The sequence below is a fragment of the Puma concolor genome, chromosome B3 (genome assembly GCF_028749965.1).
Source record: "Puma concolor isolate L17-30 chromosome B3, mPumCon1.1.hap2, whole genome shotgun sequence".
NCBI classification, from domain to species: domain Eukaryota; kingdom Metazoa; phylum Chordata; class Mammalia; order Carnivora; family Felidae; genus Puma; species Puma concolor.
The window spans coordinates 26,023,016-26,042,115 of record NC_141672.1 but is presented as its reverse complement, the minus strand read 5'-3'; the positions used below and the strand labels follow the sequence as shown (position 1 = coordinate 26,042,115).

Sequence of the window (19,100 nt, the reverse complement as noted above, 5' to 3'; positions counted from 1 at the left end):
ATTCTTACAGGCCATCTACTTACTTGAACCGTGGAGGCTCCATTGGATCTTTTTGCATTTCCACCATCCGAATAACTCTCTGTTTAGCTCCAGAGTTGAAAGCCACTCCTTGTTGAGATGGTGTGTATCTGAAGAATGCAGATGAAACTAAAGGTGTAACTAGTTCAAGCTCAATGGGTTATTTCCTTCTGTTATAATCCTAGGTTAGACTATATTGTCAATTCCTTTCACAAAGTATTAATAGAAAATTACAAAATATTTAGGTAGAGTAGACAGCAATGGAGGTAAGAGAACAGCAATTATGAGTTATAAGCAAAATGTGAACTAGAGTCATATTGGTTTGCAAATAATCTATCCTTGTCCATTTTCCACCACAGAAGGCATGGTGTTCAATTTCACAGGTAAGAGGTCTAGAAAATGGTACCTATTTTGTAAGTCTGCGTTTGAGGAAGAAACACCCCATATTTCAGCAGGCAACTTAGAATTAGTAGTTCCTGACTAATCATGGGTTGTAAAACAGAGAAGAATAATAGTAGCAGCCCTATAAGCTCTGAATTTTCCTATACATGTGAATCATCTCTCTACACAAAGATTTAGTTGAATGAAATCCCTCACAATTTATAAGTATTATAAATATGCCTATCATTATATAAATATTAGTACATTACTATTATTCTATTATTACATGTTATATAACTATTATATAATGAATTATGACATTACCAATATACTAATATTATATCATTATGAAAATATTATATAAATATATGATGCTTATTATATATAAATGGGAAACTAAAATAGTATTTGTGGTTTGGGTCACATGCTGTAAGTAACTGTTAATTTCTAAAAACAAAAAAATATATTTTGAGAACAACATAATAGTTAATATCTTCAAAAATATCTTAAAAAATTCTGCTTTCAAGAGTCTGCAGAGTCAACAGACTTTAAGTCATTCTTCAAAAAATTGCTTGTCTAATTGTGACTAAGTAGGATAGTGAAGGAATACCAGGACCCCCAACCCCAATCTAGTCCAACATGAAAGTAAGACTTCCAGGCAAGATCATACCGGATATACTGAGCAGGAGCCAGTTTATCAGCTGCTCGGACTGGCATGGCTGCAGCAACCTTCTGTGATACAGATTTTTCTAAGGCTACCCTTGTCTTTTCTGTTATCTGAAATAAGAAACACAGCAATGAGTTGTCTGAAAGCTAATAAAGACGTCAAAAGCCATCTAAAATAATTATATATGTATCAATGCCCAGTTACCTCTTTAATGGCTTCCTCATCAGGTCTTTGCAGGTCTGGGTCATCTGCATTCATGACTTCCTTGGGAACCAGGTCAGTGTACTTGCTATAAATGACCTAAAATGTTCAAACACAAGCAGGATCAAGAAAAGCAGAGAATGAGAAGAAGCAACCTCATTAAGTCATTTCAGAAGTCAGCACACTTATAAATTTAGGACACAGATTTTGTCTTTTAGATTTTAAAACCAAGGAAGCTTAAAATATATACACAAATTACTGCCCCAGCTATATAAGTTAATAATTTTCCTTTGACCTCATGCATTTAAATTATTGGAGATCTTCTAATCAAGTCAGTATCCAAATACATTGTGCCAACAAAATCTTATGCATCAGTAATCCCTATTTTTGAGACTCACTAAGACTTGAAATTAATGATGATATAAATTGCCTACTGCACCATTATCTTGGATTACAAACTCATCAGAATTTAAGTCAGGTTACCAAATAATTTCCAAATTCACTGGGCCTGGAAAATTTCATTGACCTTACCCTACTTAATAATGTTTGTCTTTTCTGACAGCAATTCTATTCACAGACTAAGTAATGAACACGTGTCATGGTCAAAAAACCCAGAACACTTCTTCTGGGGGGGGGGGGGAGTAAAAATATATTCTACATACACCACTTATATTCATTATCCAAATTTACAAAGGCCAGAATTTTTACTGGGCTCCCCAAGTCTCTATGAAGCTGACACTGATGTAGTAGGCCCCTGACAAATAGAGTATCACTTACTTTTGTGTCCACCTATACTTTTCAAATACTTTCATAAAAACTTACATGGCAGACTTTATTGAAAAAAAGAAGTACTGAGAATTTAGCAAATAAACAGCATTCTAGATTTTACTGCTTTAGTAGGGAATTTTTGATACACATATAAAGAACAACTAATGATTATAAAAGAAAACCCAATTCTCAGGTACTTGAGACCTTCAAAAATTACTACTATAAGCCAAAGTCTTCTATCAATAACTGCATTCTACCAGGACATTCCTTAAAAATAGCTTAAAGGAAATGCTGGCTATTCTTAATTTCTTATTCCAAATGGCAGAACAAAAAACACTTCATAGCCTATAAGACCTGACCTGGCTTTGCCTACACCTTTAATCTCCCCCATACCTCTTGCTTCCTCATTTATTATGCTTCAATCACATCAGCTCTTTGTTTTTTTGTTTGTTTGTTTTAAACACAACATGCTATTCCCAAATTCTGGGCCTTAAATAGTGTTGTTCTTAGTTCTTCACATGAGTTCTCAACCTCTGAGTCTCTGTTCAAAGGTCATGACTGCACTTATGAGTCCTCCCCTGACTACCCTGCTAAGCAGCAACCCCTCCTCATCCCATCACTTAGTGTCACAGCACTGTTTACTGTCTTCAAAGCATTGCTCACAGTATGAAATTATTTTCCATTTTGTCATGTATTCTATTAAAGTAATAATAATAGCTAAAATTTATTAAGCACTTATTTTGTGCCACTATTCTTTAGCTTTATATATATAATTGAATTTGTGTATCAACCTTGAGGTATGCATATGCACAATGATTACACCTATATTATTGATGAGGAATGTTTTATATAAGCTGTGGATTTCCCAGAAAAAACTATCTCATGACTACAGACTAATCCTTTAGCTTGTTTTTCTCAGGAATGAGACAAAGGATCAGGCAAGAAAAGTATAGATTGTTTACCACAAAACATAACCACTGATATGTGAGCTGTAGTGTCACCATCCTCTCAGTGTTCATTTGGAAGGGACCTAAAGCTCACTCTGGGGAGAAGAGTAAGGTTCCATACATTAACATCACACAGCTAGTAATGACCTTAAAAATCTTATTTCTTTTCAAGATGGAAACATCTATGCCACTTGAGTTTAAAATTACATATCAATACTCTAGAAAATAGTATCTAGACTATGAAGAGTTAATTACTTTTACACAGCAATCATTACAGGAAAGGATTCTAAGTAAATGGCTCCCTGGTAGTCATATATGCTCAACATAAAGTCTCAATACTAATTTAGCATACAAGAGCCATTTGCTGCTTCTTATTTGGGTATTCCAAAGTTAATAACCCTTTAAATGAGCATCAATAAGATTCTAGCATCTCACAAAGCTGAGTGAAGGACATCTGAAGAGCAAGATTCCTCCATGGTAATTAACTATAAAACCTCAAATTTTTATTGCCTGAGAACCAAATGTGCTGAAGAAACTCAGAATATCCCAGGAGGCAAAGGGGCTGGGGAGGGTTATCTGAAAAATACAATATACTCCAGAAGGTAAGAAGAGCACAAATGGGCTCTGGGAACAAGATAAAGCAATAAATCATCTGTGAAACTTTTTTTTTTATTACTGAAAACTGGCAAAGGACCAGATTGACCTGACTGGATAAATCTGTCAACATACTCACCATTTTGAAGGCAGAAAGAAAACACTATCTTTAGGCTTAGCTAGTTTGTGAAATCATGAACAAGGTAATATATGATTTATCTCGGGGTCAGTTTAAAGTTGCTGGGAGTTATTTGTTTGGGGGGAAAATGTTGAAGGCATTCTTTTAGGTAATATCATATATGTAACATTTGCTATGCAAATATTTCAGAAGGAAAAATGTAAACACCAAGGCTTTTTATTGATGTATCACTCAAATCACAATTGGAAAAAAAAGAACGTTTTAGTTCCATCAAAATTTAATTCAAGAAAATTTTTTTCCCTCCAATTTTGTATTACTGTAAGTCTTGTCAATACGGTATTTATTTTACATGTAGAGAGATCTAGGGCCTAGACTTATCCCTTGAAATCTTGCCTTTTTCTTAATCTCTTATACCTAGAGCTAGCATTTACCATTCTTGACCTTTCACTATTAATATTTCAGTGATAACTTTCTGGTTTCTGAAGAAAACCAGATCCCTCTGATATAAATCAGAAATCTTTACACTATAATGCAAATTCAATAATCCAATAAACTATTTTCATCCTATGTCAAAGACTCTGAAAATCAAGCCTCCTGAATGATAATGAATTTTTAAAGACCCATTTTGTACATTTAGCATCCAATTCCTACTTCTAAAACTGGAAAATCAGTGGTTTTAAAACAGGGCACTGCTGCCACCCCCAAGGCTCTACAGGTATTTAATAGGTAGTGGCAGTTACATTAAACATTATACAACGTGCAAGATGGTCCCGAACAATCAAGTGTCCCCTCTTCCAACGCATTTGCCAACGTGTACTCAGTTAATGTTCAATTAAATGCATTCAAAAACTTCGTACATTAATCCATCCACTTTTTAAAAAATTAAAATACTTATTTATTAAATTTGTGTAAGAAATTCAAGTGTATATTCCAGGACATAATGTCCAGCAAGGAAATACATTCACCAGAAACAGTATCAGAACAGTCCAAGTACTCACTCTGTTCACTATCTTTCTTCTCAATTCATTCGGTACCCTGCTCATTTTTTAAAAAATCTTCATTCTGTGTATGCATGTACACACGCGCATGTGTATGTGTTCAGAGACATTATGTTTTTAGAGTAGTTTCAGGTTCACAGCAAAATTAAGAGTAAGACACAGAGATTTCCTATATACATCCTGCCCCTACACATGCATAGCTTCCTCCATTAGGGTCAGGGTTAGTATGAACCTCTGAGTGGTGCCTCCATAAACTACTAGTTTTGGATTCATTCCTAGTGGTTGCATTATAGACAAACATGTAATGCTTTCAGTGTATAAAGAAACATTACTTTAGAGACCTTATTTGGCCAGAATACTGAAATCTAAAAATAAATAGTTATAACATTTCTACTCTACTTTCTTTTTCTTTTTTTAATGTTTTATTTATTTTTGGGGGGGAGGGGCAGAGAGAGAGAGGAGGAGACACAGAATCCGAAGCAGGCTCCAGGCTCAGAACTGTCAGCACAGAGCCTGATGCGGGGCTCAAACCCACAAACCGTGAGAACATGACCTGAGCAGAAGTCAGACACTTAACTGACTGAGCCACCCAGGCACTCCCTCCACTCTACTTTCAAAACAAAATAATCACCAGTATATATGGTTCTTAGAGAAAGAAAAAACTTTCAGACACTTCCTAGACGTGAGAGAAAATTGTTGGTTTCCAGTCTTGAAATTTAATGCAAAATGGGCTACAACCGTGTGTCATTCAAAATTAGTCAACCTGCCAATGCCAAACTGTTGTCCTAAAGTGTTCTTTTTCTTAACCAATGAGAGAGGAAAGGCAGCATGTACCAATAAAGAATAATGACTATTCCAAAGAAGGAGAGATGTACCAAAACAAAGGCAAGTGAAGCCTAGAGAAGGCCTCCACAGCACAGAGCATACTTCCAGTATATGTCCTGCTGTATAAGGACCTGTTTTTCCTTTTGCAGGAGTGGACTATGCTTCCCTACTGGCTCAGGAGAAGTGGTTTTCTGTTATTCAATGAAAACTGCTATCACTCCTCAAACAAATCACTGATGAAAGTCTGTGCGTCAAGCTGTCAGGCACTAAATTAGGTGCCAAGGAGGAAATCTAAAGATATAATCTCTGTCCTCAAAGAGCTTATAGTCAAATGACATAGATAGTAGTGAACTGATAAATAGAACAAAATGTGATGACTGCTAAGATAAACAGGGAAGAGGAAGGAAGGATACCCCATCTGGCCAGGGAAGATTAGGAAGAGTTTTCCGAAACAATGAAGAGTGAGCTGTGATTTGAAAGCAGCAGAATTTAGGGACAGCTGGGTGGCTCAGTCGGTTAAGCATCCAAGTTCAGCTCACGTCATGATCTCACAGTTCGTGAGTCTGAGGCCCACAACAGGCTCTCTGCTCTCAGCACAGAGCCCGCTTTAAATCCTGTGTCCCTCTCTCTCTACCTCTCCCCTGCTTGTGCTCTCTTTCTCTCTCAAAAATAAATAAACATTAAGAAAAAAAAAAGCAACAGAATTTAGTCAAAGAATAGGGGGAGAGCTTTCCCACACACAGGAGGACATCCATGGGAAGTTCCCAGGGTAAGAGAGAATGTGCCATATTAGGGGAGCTGCAAGAATTCCTTGTGGCAGATCTTTACAGAAAATGTCTGTAAGTTTCTTCTTCTTTTTTCCTTTTTTAAAGACTTTTTTTAATTTTTAAGTCATCTCTACACCCAACGTGGGGGCTCAAACTCACAACCCTGAGATCATGAGTCGCATGCTCCACTGACTGAGCCAGCTGGGTGCCCTGAAAATTTTTTCTTAACAACCACATAACAGTGGCGATTATTTTGTACTGAAAATAAAAAGAATGGCTAAAACTGGACTGTTTATTTTTGGATTTAACTTTTCTGGCCATGAAAGTTGAGGCTAGGCTAGAAAGATAAGGAAGGGACCAAGTGCACCATAAGGAGCTTGGCTGGTTCTTACCCTAAAGGCTATGGAAACATTTTAAGTGTGCACACTTGTGTGTGTATACGTGGGGGAGAGGGAGAAAGCTAAACATATAAACAAGGATGAGTTTGTTTTTCTAAGCAGGCAAAACAAATGCAAAGGAGGTGGTTTCAGACTCTGCTGCAGTAAATAAAGCAAGTGATAAGGGCCTGAACTAAGTAGCAGAGAAGGGCATATACTTGAGAAGTGTTAAGGAAGAAGATAAATCACAATGACTAACAGTTGGAAGGCCTGAAGGAAACACAAAAGAATGGAATGACCGCTCAGCAAAGGCTTTTTAGAGGACTATAGCATTATGTGTCACATCTCACATTTGAATAATCTTTGACTCAGTAAGTTCACATAAGTATTTATTTTACGCAAATATTCATGTGCAAAAAGGTATTTGTATATGGACCTTGAATAAAGTACTGTCTGAAAACTAAAAAATTGAAATCTGAAAACTAAAAAATGCTTAAAAAAAACTTAGGGCACAAACACACCTGGAATTCTATATAGATTTTTAAAAAATAAAGCAGACCTATATACACTGATAAAAACCTTCCAAACATACTAAATTTAAAAAAGCTATGAAAGTTATGAATATTAAAATCTCATTCATGTAAAAAAAGATATGTGTGTGTGTGTGTGTGTATTAAAGTGGGAATATATATATACATCAATATCTAAATCCATAACAAAGGTCTGGAAAGATATGTATTATAGTAGTGGTACTTACCTATGGGAAGTAAAGTGGGAGAAGTAGGCACTACATACATACTTATGTACTGTTGATATCTTCTACCATAAGAATTTATTATTAGTGTATCTTTTTTAAATCAACAAAATAGTGGGGGGAAAAATAACTCCCAGGCTTTTAGCATAGTCAGTCAGGAAGATATCACTGCCAATCACTGAGTTAGAGAATAGAGAAGGTAGATTAAGTGGAAAATTATGAATTTAGGTTTGGATTTGATGAGTGATGTTTTGAGGAAATCTAATAGAGCTGTCCTTGCGGATAGTAAGATATAAGGACCTACAGCTCAGGGGAGAAAACTCGGCTGGAGACATAGATCTAACAGTCATCAACATGAGTGGCAATTTTAGCCAAGGAAATAGATTAGTCAAAGAGATGGTGTTGTGAGAAAAGCCTTAGAGAACTTTGCTTAGAGACTGGTTGAGATGAGGTTGTATTACAGTGAAATGAAGAATGAAAGGGAAGTGAAGAAGTAGAACAGATAACAACAAGCAAAAAGCTTGAAGGAAAATAAAGAAACCTAGGTGAAAATTTGGTGGTAGCTAGAGGGAGCCTTGAGGGTAGTCAGGGAAAAACTTTTCTTTCAAAAGATGATAAAAGCAAGCATATTTAAAAGCTAACAGAAAGGAGCCAGTAGAAGAAGGGGAGGTGGAAGTCATGGTTGAGAAGAATAAAGAAAAAGCGAGGCTGTAAAGGAGAGGAGGAGGAATGAAATCCAGGATACGCTACAGCACACCTGGCAAGATTAGGTTTAGACCGAAGACATTTCTCATAGAGACAAAAGGAAAAGTCAAGACAGAAAGCCAAGTGCAGGATAAAGAAAGCAGACAATTTTCTTCCACTAGTCGTTATGTGCAAACAGATGTCACCTGTAAGCTGACAGGGGACGGAGAGGAGTAGGAGTTAAAGCTTGGAGGAACACCAAGGGAGCGCAGTCTAAACCTGAGACATAGATTTGCATGACTGGGTAACTGTTTTCCCCAAGAACCCAGCACCCATGATGCAGGAGTAGAGGATGGGGTCATTACTGCAATTTTAGAGGGTAAAATGAAAACATTTAGGGAAGAGAAAGAGGCAAAGGACAAGTACTGAAGGCCCTCAACTATTTTTCGCAACATCTTCAATTCTAAAGAGATCTTTACCTATGCGTGGAGTACTTATTTACGAGGGAAAAAACTAGGTCTTCTCTTAAAAACAGTTCCTTGGCTCTGAGCGTAGCTGCTCTGTGAGGAGATTATTTTAAGTAAATTTTATTTTTGGTCTTTGGATTACCTGTAAGCAGGCCATCAAAAATATGGACAGCAAGTGCCAGTTTTATACTTAGGGGAGAAAAAAGTTTAATTCATTACATTCAAGTGAATTATTAAAATAATTAAATATCTATGTAAGTACTTTGTAAGTATATGAGACAGAATTAGAAGACTATAAACAAATCTAAATTTTGATTTTTTGTGTTTTAGGGTGCTAGAATTATAGATTTTTAGCAATTTTCTAGCATTTGAAAAATGTTAGTACTATAAAAGAACTTAAAACAAAATTTAACAATTTCAAATTGCTTTTATTTATTTTTTAATGTTTATTTTTTGAGAGAGAGAGGGAGAGAGTGAGCGAGCGAGTGAGAGAGGGAGGGCATGAGCAGGGGAGAGGGAGACACAGAATCTAAAGCAGGCTCCAGTCTCTGACTGTCAGCACAGAGCCAGACATGGGGCTTGAACCCATGAACTATGAGAGGATGACCTGAGCCAAAGTTGGAGGCTTAACCGACTAAGCCACCCAGGCACCCTCAAATTGTTTTTAAAATGCTAAACAAATAAGTGAAAACCCTAAGTATATATAAGCTATCATCAATTTGGGAGATTTGAAATGAAAAAGTCATTGCTGTTATGAAGTCATAATACATTGTTCATATAATCATGAAGTCATATTTTCAGTTGTTAGCCTAAGTACTAACTGCTACTCATTGCTACTTTTAACAAAGCTAAATGGCCAGATACGTATTTATCAATAGAGGGAAAAATCAACGAGAGGATTACCTTGTCTTTTGACTGTCCCTGCCGAGCAATTGCATCATATTTAATTTTTCCTTCAGCATCCACCTGAATGGCCAGCGCATTTGACATTTTTTTCTTTCGTCCCATATCCAGTGGATACTGGGCCACATGGATCTCTGGAAAAGCACCGCCATCTCCAAAATCCTACATATTAAAAAGGAAAGAAATAAAAAGAATACTTAATAATTTGAGGTTCAAGATATATTCATTCATTCACCAAATAATTATTGAGCCCTTGTTATAGTAGATGCTAAGAGATACAGCAGTAAAGAAACAGAGGTCGCTGGTCTTGTACAGTGTACATTCCAGCGGGCAAAGATGTAAAAAGCCTAATCTTTGGCTTGTAATAAATGCCTTGAAAATATAATGGGACTGCAAAGAAAATCTACTTTCCTTTTTTTTTTTATTATGCTTATTGATTTATTTTTGAGAGAGGAGAGAGAATCCCAAGCAGGCTCTGCCCTGTCAACACAGAGCACTACTATGCAGGGCTCGAATCATGAACTGTGAGATCATGATCTGAGCTGAAATCAAGAGTCAGACACTTAACTGACCGACCCATCAAGTGCCCTAGAAAGTCTACTTTTGATACTGTGGCTAGGACAGCCTTTGTGAAGAGGTAATGTGAGTTAAAGCTAAATAATGAGAAATCAGGTATGAGAAGATCTGAGGGAAGCATTTTTTAGGTAAAGCAAGTAGCATGAAGGTACTGCTATAAGAACAAGCTTGGGATGTCCTTGGAAACAAGTGTCCAGTGAGGCTGGAGCTTACTGGGACAAAGGAGCAGACACATAGGTGATAACCTTGCACGGGCAGACAAACACCAGATCATGAGAGGGCTTCTAGACCATGGCAAAGATTTTTATATACATGACAGGATGAAATTAAGTAGAACGTTTAGGACAAAGAAAAGATTTTTAGTTTTAGCATACATAATGTTCTTAGTGAGGCAAAGGTCAAGGTACAACAGGGCAGAAATGTAAAGAATTTTTTCTTGGAACCAGATTTTAATAACGTATTTATTCATGTTCCAGGAGAAGCAAATAAATAGAAAGGAAGGCTCTAGAAATGAGTTCACCACATTTCTAATGGTGATATACAATTACTTAGAAGAGAAGACTAAGACTTCTCAAGTAGCACAAGCTAAGTAACATCTGTTGATGAAGTTTAACATTACAAAAAAGGTAGATGGTCAAATAAACATATGAATGTTAAATACAAGTTTTAAATAGCTTTGTTAAACTTAGTAATATTTGCTTAGGAATTATATTGTACACTCAACAATCCACACTCATTTAATTCCTGTATTTCAACAATCATACTTTCATATGGAAAAAATTCAAGTTTAGCAACATTAAGTGATTTTCCCAAGATGTCCTGCATAGGCAGGACTTGAACTCAGATCTTTTGACTCCAAAAAACTGTATTTTCTACTGAACTAAAATTCTTTCCTTTTTAGCTCTAAAAAGGGCAAATCAATACAACTAAAAAATGATAGGAAAAAACATTAAAATTAATCATTTACAGGGGGTTTGATGAAAAATTTTATGTAAATAACTACTTTTATAAGACCTCCTCCTTCAAGAAATATTCCATTAGATCCTGGATATGTGATTTCCTAGATACAATATACTGACTTGCTAAAGAAAATTTTGACATTTCTAAAAACAAACAATAAAGCTGAGGGAGACATTTCTTATGAATTCAGCAGAAAATAGTTAAAATATTCCCAAGAAAGGTGCTACCTGTAGCCAGGACATCAATCTGACATATGCTCAGATCTGCTGGGGTTCTTCAACTATAATAAGTACTTCAGACTGTGGATGTGGCATTATGCAGTCATTAAGCTTGCCAGAAAATCATAGCTTTTACTCTGAACACTAGAACAAAATGCTTTCTCCACAGAACGTTCACTCCCCTCAAGAAGCATTCACAGTCCTTCCAGATTGGCTGGCCATTTTGGTTTGATTTTCAAATAAACTGTTCTGTTCTACCAAGATGTATGAAACCTTTAGTCAAGTAAGATTTTAAAAAGTACCTGAATGTCATAATGCTAAAATGGAAGCCTAATCTTTGGATGAGGTTTCTGTTGTATGTAAAATGATGTCTGCTACCCCCACTCTGTAATCTATTGAGAGGCAAACGAAGAATATCTATAATCCCTCAAGGGACACATTATCCTTCTATCAGATAATGTCAATCACTACCTTTTTGCCCCAGATAAGAGGGCATTCCAGCCCCCTTGATAATCTTCTTTTGCCCCACACCTCACAAATTACACTATCAGTGAAAACAAAAGTAACAACAACAAAAAACCCTTAGTAATTTTAGTAAGACTGGCTTTCACACATTAGAATTAATAAAGACTAGAGGACAGCTAAGGGAAAAAAACAAGGAAATTTTTTAAAAGACATGATCTAGTTGGGAGTTTGTCTTTTAAGCTCTATAGAGTGTTCTGGTAGGCAGGGGGAATGCCAAGCATGGGAGAGGCTGAGAATAGAGACAACAACAAATTTCAGTCCAATGAATACTTAGTTCACCATGATCTGCACTTGGAGGCATACAAAAAAAGTTGAGGGCACAATCCCTTCACATTTGTAAGGTAAAAATCACAACCATAAAAGGACAGAATGTAACAGAGTGATAAAATGAAAATAATTGTGTACAAACACGAATGGTATAGGCACAAAGATTTTTAATAGGGCAGGCACATTCCTTGGGAAGTGGAAGAGCGAAATTTGCAGGAGTCAGAATGAATACTGAGAGACAGAAGAAAAAGGCTTGATCAAAGAGGAAGTAGTCTTGGGGAGGCAAAATAGTTGTCTCAAATGTTTGCTTTTCTCCCTAGATGAAAAAGGTGGTCAAGCATGGGAAGACTGCCCTGGAATTAGGGAAAAGAATATGTATTGATCTGCTCTAAAGGATACAGAGTAATTAGGAAGATAGGTACTACCAAAGAAGTTTGTTTTTTGGAAATAAGCTAGAAATATAAAAAGATCATTTCAGAGTCTTCTTTCTCCCTCACTGCCTCCAAATCAACCATCAAATTCTTTTATACCTTCTAAAATATTTATCTAATATGTATATTAGACATATATTAATATTCTCAAATTGAAGACAAGAAAACTGATAAAGAGGGGTCAGGATCTGCCCAGTGTCACACGAATAGTAAGCAGCATAGCTATGATGCAAAAACACTTATTTTTACTTATTCTTTTAAACTTCTCGCCCATGCTCTTTCCAATATACTTGACAAGAAGGAAATCAGAAATAGAAATGCTGCTGGAGTTTTCCCTGGAGGAAGGCTGTCTCTTCGGGGTTACGTGGCATTGTGTATGTGGGGAGAAGGGAGGGAAAGGCACCTGAACATGAACTCTTCTTTTCATTTTCTCCTTACTTTCCCATTATTTTCCATATGCAGTAATCCCTGGATTTATAGAGAGTATGCTAGTTTCTTTTGTACATGTTTAATAGTTGGACATAAGAAGAGACATAAACAGGTACAATTCTCTTATGATCACAAAGAAGTGGTAATAAGCCAGAAGAAAAAGATCAATCCTCTAAAAGGAATATATGGCTTAGGAACTCACGACCAGAATTTCTAGCATATTGGCATTCATGTGCAGAGGTTCTAGGGTATTTTACAAGGGTCTTATAATAAACGTTAACACAATTATTTACCTCTAATAACCGAGGTATCCAGCCTTTCCGGTACCCGTATGGAGGAGGTTCTCTTCGGGAGGAGACCAGTGAGGTCTGTCGTGATCTCTGAGATCTTGCCTTTTCTTCAGCCTCAAGCTGGTCCTGAGATAGCTGAGTAGGTGCAGGTAAAAAGCTATAAGCAAAGATAATAAAAGTCAGATTTAAAAAAAGCTCCTACATATGATCATTGCAATTTGGCCATCAGAGACTATTTTACCATAATACTTTTTCCCTTAAGCAAAAAAGCAAACATTTCAATGATTCATGGCAGTATTTAATATCAGTCATTTTACTTTGCCTGGAAAGAAATAAACGCTCAGAGACATACAGTAAAAACATCTGACTAAGATGCAGGCAAATGATGCCCATAATAAAAAACTAACAGATATTTCATATAATAGATAAACTACTCAGTGGTTATGCTTCCACATTTCTTTTCTTGTAACAAGCAAGAAAACATTCTCAATTACCCAGGGGCCAACTGTCCAGTATATGGTGTCTTAGTGCCTTTACTACTTTTATACTCCTTATTTTTAACTACTTTACTCTTATTCTTCTTACTTTTAACTATTTTAATGTCAACAACAACAACAAAAAATAATAAGGATTAGCACTGAATGTAACAAAGAGGTGCATAAAAGAAAGAAAACACAGGTTGCATATATGAGTGTGTTTTCCCAAAGGTATCTAATTTAGAATGCAATTTAAAACTTGAGAGGTCAGGGGCGCCTGGGTGGCGCAGTCGGTTAAGCGTCCGACTTCAGCCAGGTCACGATCTCGCGGTCCGTGAGTTCGAGCCCCGCGTCAGGCTCTGGGCTGATGGCTCAGAGCCTGGAGCCTGTTTCCGATTCTGTGTCTCCCTCTCTCTCTGCCCCTCCCCCATTCATGCTCTGTCTCTCTCTATCCCAAAAATAAATAAACGTTGAAAAAAAAATTTAAAAAAAAATAAAAAATAAAAAAAATAAATAAAACTTGAGAGGTCAAAGATTCAAAGGAGAAATTCTAAAGATGTAGTTTGTCATTCTTTAATCACAGCAGCCTTTTTACCAAGCTATTCTTAACAACTTTCAAGTATGATAAATGTTATTATAGAGATACCCCAAAGTATCACAGAAAGATTCCAGTAAATTGATATGATTAATGGAAAAGTTAGGGTTCCTTTGTGATTCTTGGCAACTAAGCATATTTGGATAAGCAGAACTTATTTATTCAAAATATTTATTGATCACTTGGGTGCAGGTACTGTGCTATGTAAGCAATGAGACTATAAGAGAGAGGTACAGCCTTGCAGAGGAGAGACAATCAAATGCTTACACAATTCCCTAATTACAAATTGTATCAAACGATGAAGGAAAAGTATACAGTGCTATGACGGTATACATCAGAGGGATCTAATCCAGTCCAGAATGTCAGGAATGTGACAGCTAAGAGCTCAGAGTTCAAATCCAACCTATGCCAGGTAGTAACCCAGATAAGTTACTTATCTCTCTGAACCTCTGTTTTCTCATCTGTAATGACAGATCAAAAGACCACCTACGTCACAGAATTGCTCTAAGTAGTAAATGTGAAAATCTATGACCCCCTTGGCACAGTGTCTAAATACTCATCAACGCATATTGTTCCATATATATTTGATTATGCGGAGCCATTCCGTGATTCCACCAATTTGGATCAGTTGCGCCCCACCCATGCTCCCACAAGACACTCTATGTGCCACTACTATAACATTTATCTTACTGTATCACAATCATCTACTCATTTACCTCTTTCTCTCACCAGACTGAGCAACTTGCAGGAATCATGGCTTCTGCTTCGTTTCATCCCTAACTCTCTAGGCACTGTCCAGCTCACAGCGAGGGCTACTTATATGTTTGGAGGAGAACGAAATTCACTCTGCCCTTTGCACTCACCATCTTTATGTCATTACAATCTTATTGCCTTTCCTTTTGCCATCTCTAGATCTTTACATTTGCTATTCCATCTACCATAAAATGCTCCATTTATTAAGAACATTCTTTCCTGTAGTGCTTTTATGGAAAACTCTTTCCCAGATCATTCATTCATTCTAAAAGATTTTGCTTAAAAAAATTTTTTTTAATGTTTTTATTTATTTTTGAAGGCGAGAGAGACAGAGCATGAGCGGGGGAGGAGCAGAGAGAGAGGGAGACATAGAATTTGAAGCAGGCTCCAGGCTCTAAGCTGTCAGCACAGAGCCCGATGCGGGGCTTGAACTCACGAACTGTGAGATCATGACCTGAGCCGAAGTCGGACGCTTAACCGACTGAGGCACCCAGGTGCCCCTAAAGATTTTATTTTTATTTATTTATTATTTTTATTTTTTATTTTTATTTTATTTTATTTTTTTTAAATTTTTTTTTTCAACGTTTATTTATTTTTGGGATAGAGAGAGACAGAGCATGAACGGGGGAGGGGCAGAGAGAGAGGGAGACACAGAATTGGAAACAGGCTCCAGGCTCTGAGCCATCAGCCCAGAGCCTGACGCGGGGCTCGAACTCACGGACCGCGAGATCGTGACCTGGCTGAAGTCGGACGCTTAACCGACTGAGCCACCCAGGCACCCCAAGATTTTATTTTCAAGTAATCTCCACACCCAATGTGGGGCTTGAACCTACAACCCTGAGACCAAGAGTCTCAAGCTGTACCAACTGGGCCAGCCACACACCCCTCCTAGATCTTTTAGTCCTTGCTTCTTAGCATTCTTGTCTCTGCTCATTTATACCTCTCCACAGCTGTTTTCTGACCACCTTGTCCAAAACAGGACCCCACTCCACATTTGGAGTCACTCTTTGTCCTTTCATTTTTATTTCTAGTAATTCCTATCCGAAATTGCATTATTGATTTGTTTACTCATATATAGTCTATCTCTCCTAGAATGTAAGCTCTTTGAAAATAAGGAGTCTGCAACACTGATTTAATACTGTAAAACCAGCACTAGAATAGTGCCTGGCACATGGTAGATCCTCAACAAATATGTACTAACTGAAGGATGGATGAATGGATGAACGGAGCCAAAAGTTTTGGGTTTCTACCATAGTTATTTTCAGTATACCATGTATATCCAGTACATAGAAGGCATACAAAGACAGTTCCAAAGAAGCTACAATATTTACTTATTTTACCCTTCTTTTTACCTTCTGCTGGAGGAACTGGTCACTAAAATGATCAAAAGGCAGGCAGCCTGTCAAAGTGGAGAATTCAGACAATCCAATAAACAGGTTACCTGGCCTGGATTAGGGTCTGAACATACTCTAGCCTTCCAGAGGGTCTTAAATTTGCAGTTCCTTGTAAAGGATGACATTCCCACAAAGAGGCACACTCCTGCAGTAGCAGGGTAGGGGGAAGGGGTACAGAGTGGGCTGCATATGCAGGCCGAAAGGCTACTTCAGTGGTTCTCAACTGGGGGGCAAAATATTTACAATGCAGGTGTATGATAATACCTAGATACATACAATTCATTAAGATTGTCAAGACTTGGGGGTAGAGAATGGGGGCAGTATCACTGGCATCTAGTGGGAGGAAGCCAAAGATATTGCTAAACATCTTACTATACACAGGACAGCCCCATACCAGAATGAATTATCCAGCCCAAAATGTCAACAGTGCTAGTGTTGAGACAACTTAGTCTACCCTCCCCCTTTACTAAATAAAGCATACTAAATGCAAGTGATGTTATTAGACACATAACCTTAAATATACTTGAATTTAGAAAACTTAATCAGTAGGACTTTCAGTCTTTAGTAACAATAACTGGTGACACCAAGACTATAACATATCAGTTCCGTCAAGTCTCTGCTGTTAAGAATCCTTGGTAGATCTTGGAGATAAATAACACTTCACCTGGAAACTTGAGACCACCTTCTAAAAATCAAATTAGTTAGAACTCAACAAAATCAGAACACTATGTAGTCCCCAAGACTAGTCATTTGAAGACTGCACTCTGTCACTGCAATTTTAAGCACACAATACCCACGACATGTTATTTTCCCTGTGTGTCCTTTTCAAATTCCAGCTTTTCCACAAAGCCTTTACTCATAACTCTAGTAATCTTTGCCACTGTGCCTCCTACCTGGAGGTGCACTCAAAAGGCTGCTGTTTGTAACATTTACTAAAGAAAACTCCCAGTCCATTCAACTCATTTCATCTAATTCTTTTTGCACTTAAGGTTAGTACTACACAAGCAAGCATTTGTGTGCCCTTACTTCTTTCATATCTGTATGCCTTGTACCCCCATCTTCCCTGCAAAGACTGTTAGATTTCCTTTTGTATATACACAACCCCCAGGATAAAGCAAGGAACCCAAACCTAATTCCCCCAAGAATTTTCTGCTTAAAATATTTTTAGGATTCATCAGCCAGGAAAATTAAATGTAAAGAGAATCAAATGTGTTTAGAGAACTCAAGCTTATGTCCTAAAATGATTACTTTCTTTACGACGAATTTAGACAATTCAACTTTTCCTGCTTGCATTCGCAAGGAAAGTTTTTCCACTTAGATGGGGCAGCAAGGTCGCACACCAGTAGTAGTTACGTAACTCCTCGGAATCTCCCACTTAAACATATTTTTCTCAAAGGCGGGGACCACTTTATATGCGGTTACCAAGGCAACCGGGAACAGCAAAAATCTGAAGCGGTTCTACCTACGGAAGAAATTCTAAGGTCCAAAGTTATAGTGCAGAGCAGCGACGCCTTATTAGCACGCAGCGGCCACTACAGTAGCTAATTTAAAATCTCTGTCCAGCACCGGGCCCGCTTTTTTCAAGAATCCTTGTTTCGGGACAGAGACGAGACTTCGGCAGACCCACCGCCGTTAAGCCGGGCAGTCACCTCCCGCCGCTTCACTCCGCCCAAATAAGCTACTGCTCTCCACACTCCCACCGTGCCCGCGCAAGCCGCGGACCGGACGGAGAGCTCGCCACATCCCCAAGATGTTCAAGCGAAAAACACGTGCGACTCCTTGCCATCTGAGACTGAAAAACTATTCACCACGCCGATGCTTTCGGCTCTAATGGTGGCGGGGGGGGGAGTTCTCAACCCGGGAAACCGCTCAGGAAAGACCCCAGCTTCGCTGAGGCCTAGTCGCCCCGGAGGCCGGCAAGAGGGCCTAGCCGTGGTCGCGGCCCACGTCGCTCTGTGCCCTGAGCCAGGTCACCGCCCGGAGACAGTAGGCAGAGAAATGAAAAAGGTGGGTACTCCCAGACCCTTCCGTATCGAGGACCCCAATCAACAACCCACCTGGTGAGCGCCATCTTCTTCCGCTTCTTCCAGCGCGAGCGACAGCACCGCGGGGCGGGTCTTTCCCCTTGACTAGAAATGGAGAGGAAGAAGCACGCGATACGCAGGCGCCTCAGCCGAAGGGCCTTCTGGGATTTGTAGTTCTTTGGACAAGAGTACGCTTTGGTTCTGTCCTAACCAGACCGACTGGTTATTAACGGGATGAGGGCTTCATTTAAGAAAGGCAGACGTACACTGTGACATGATGCAGCGTTCCCTAGGCAAAATAACAAAGGTGAGAGATGCCCTTTAAACTGCTTTATTTTATTCCCCACTCACTCTCATTCCCCATGTAGGGAGGGATCCCAAATACAAGAGTATCCCGGGAACAGCAACGTTAAATAAAAGGGTGACAGGGTTTTAAAACAATAGGAAATTGTGGGACCGTCGAATGGAGAGTTTTAGGACGCTCTAAAAACATTCACACCCAAAACTTTTCTTTCCACACCCCGCCCCCAAAATACTTTACTGGGAAGATAGTGTGATCCTTGGTTAAGTTACCTTTACAACACTTCCTTTGTATACTGTGTATGTTTGTGTTTTAGGTAGTTTATGTGTTTCACTTAGATTATGGATTAAACATAATCTTTGATGAACTGA

General features: G+C 38.1%; 1 protein-coding gene across 1 annotated transcript in view; it reads right to left on the bottom strand.

Annotated features, from left to right (window-relative positions):
* SNW1 (SNW domain containing 1) overlaps positions 1 to 18,589 on the bottom strand; it is a 33,241-nt gene extending 14,652 nt beyond the window's left edge. The window contains exons 1-6 of the mRNA XM_025919081.2: positions 18,462 to 18,589; positions 13,190 to 13,343; positions 9,491 to 9,652; positions 1,271 to 1,366; positions 1,070 to 1,176; positions 24 to 128 (exon numbers count right to left, since the gene is read on the bottom strand). Of these exons, the coding sequence (XP_025774866.1) occupies positions 24 to 128; positions 1,070 to 1,176; positions 1,271 to 1,366; positions 9,491 to 9,652; positions 13,190 to 13,343; positions 18,462 to 18,475 (638 nt within the window). The 5' untranslated portion in view covers positions 18,476 to 18,589. The remainder of the gene's footprint in view (positions 1 to 23; positions 129 to 1,069; positions 1,177 to 1,270; positions 1,367 to 9,490; positions 9,653 to 13,189; positions 13,344 to 18,461) is intronic.
* Between the last annotated feature and the right edge of the window lie 511 nt (positions 18,590 to 19,100).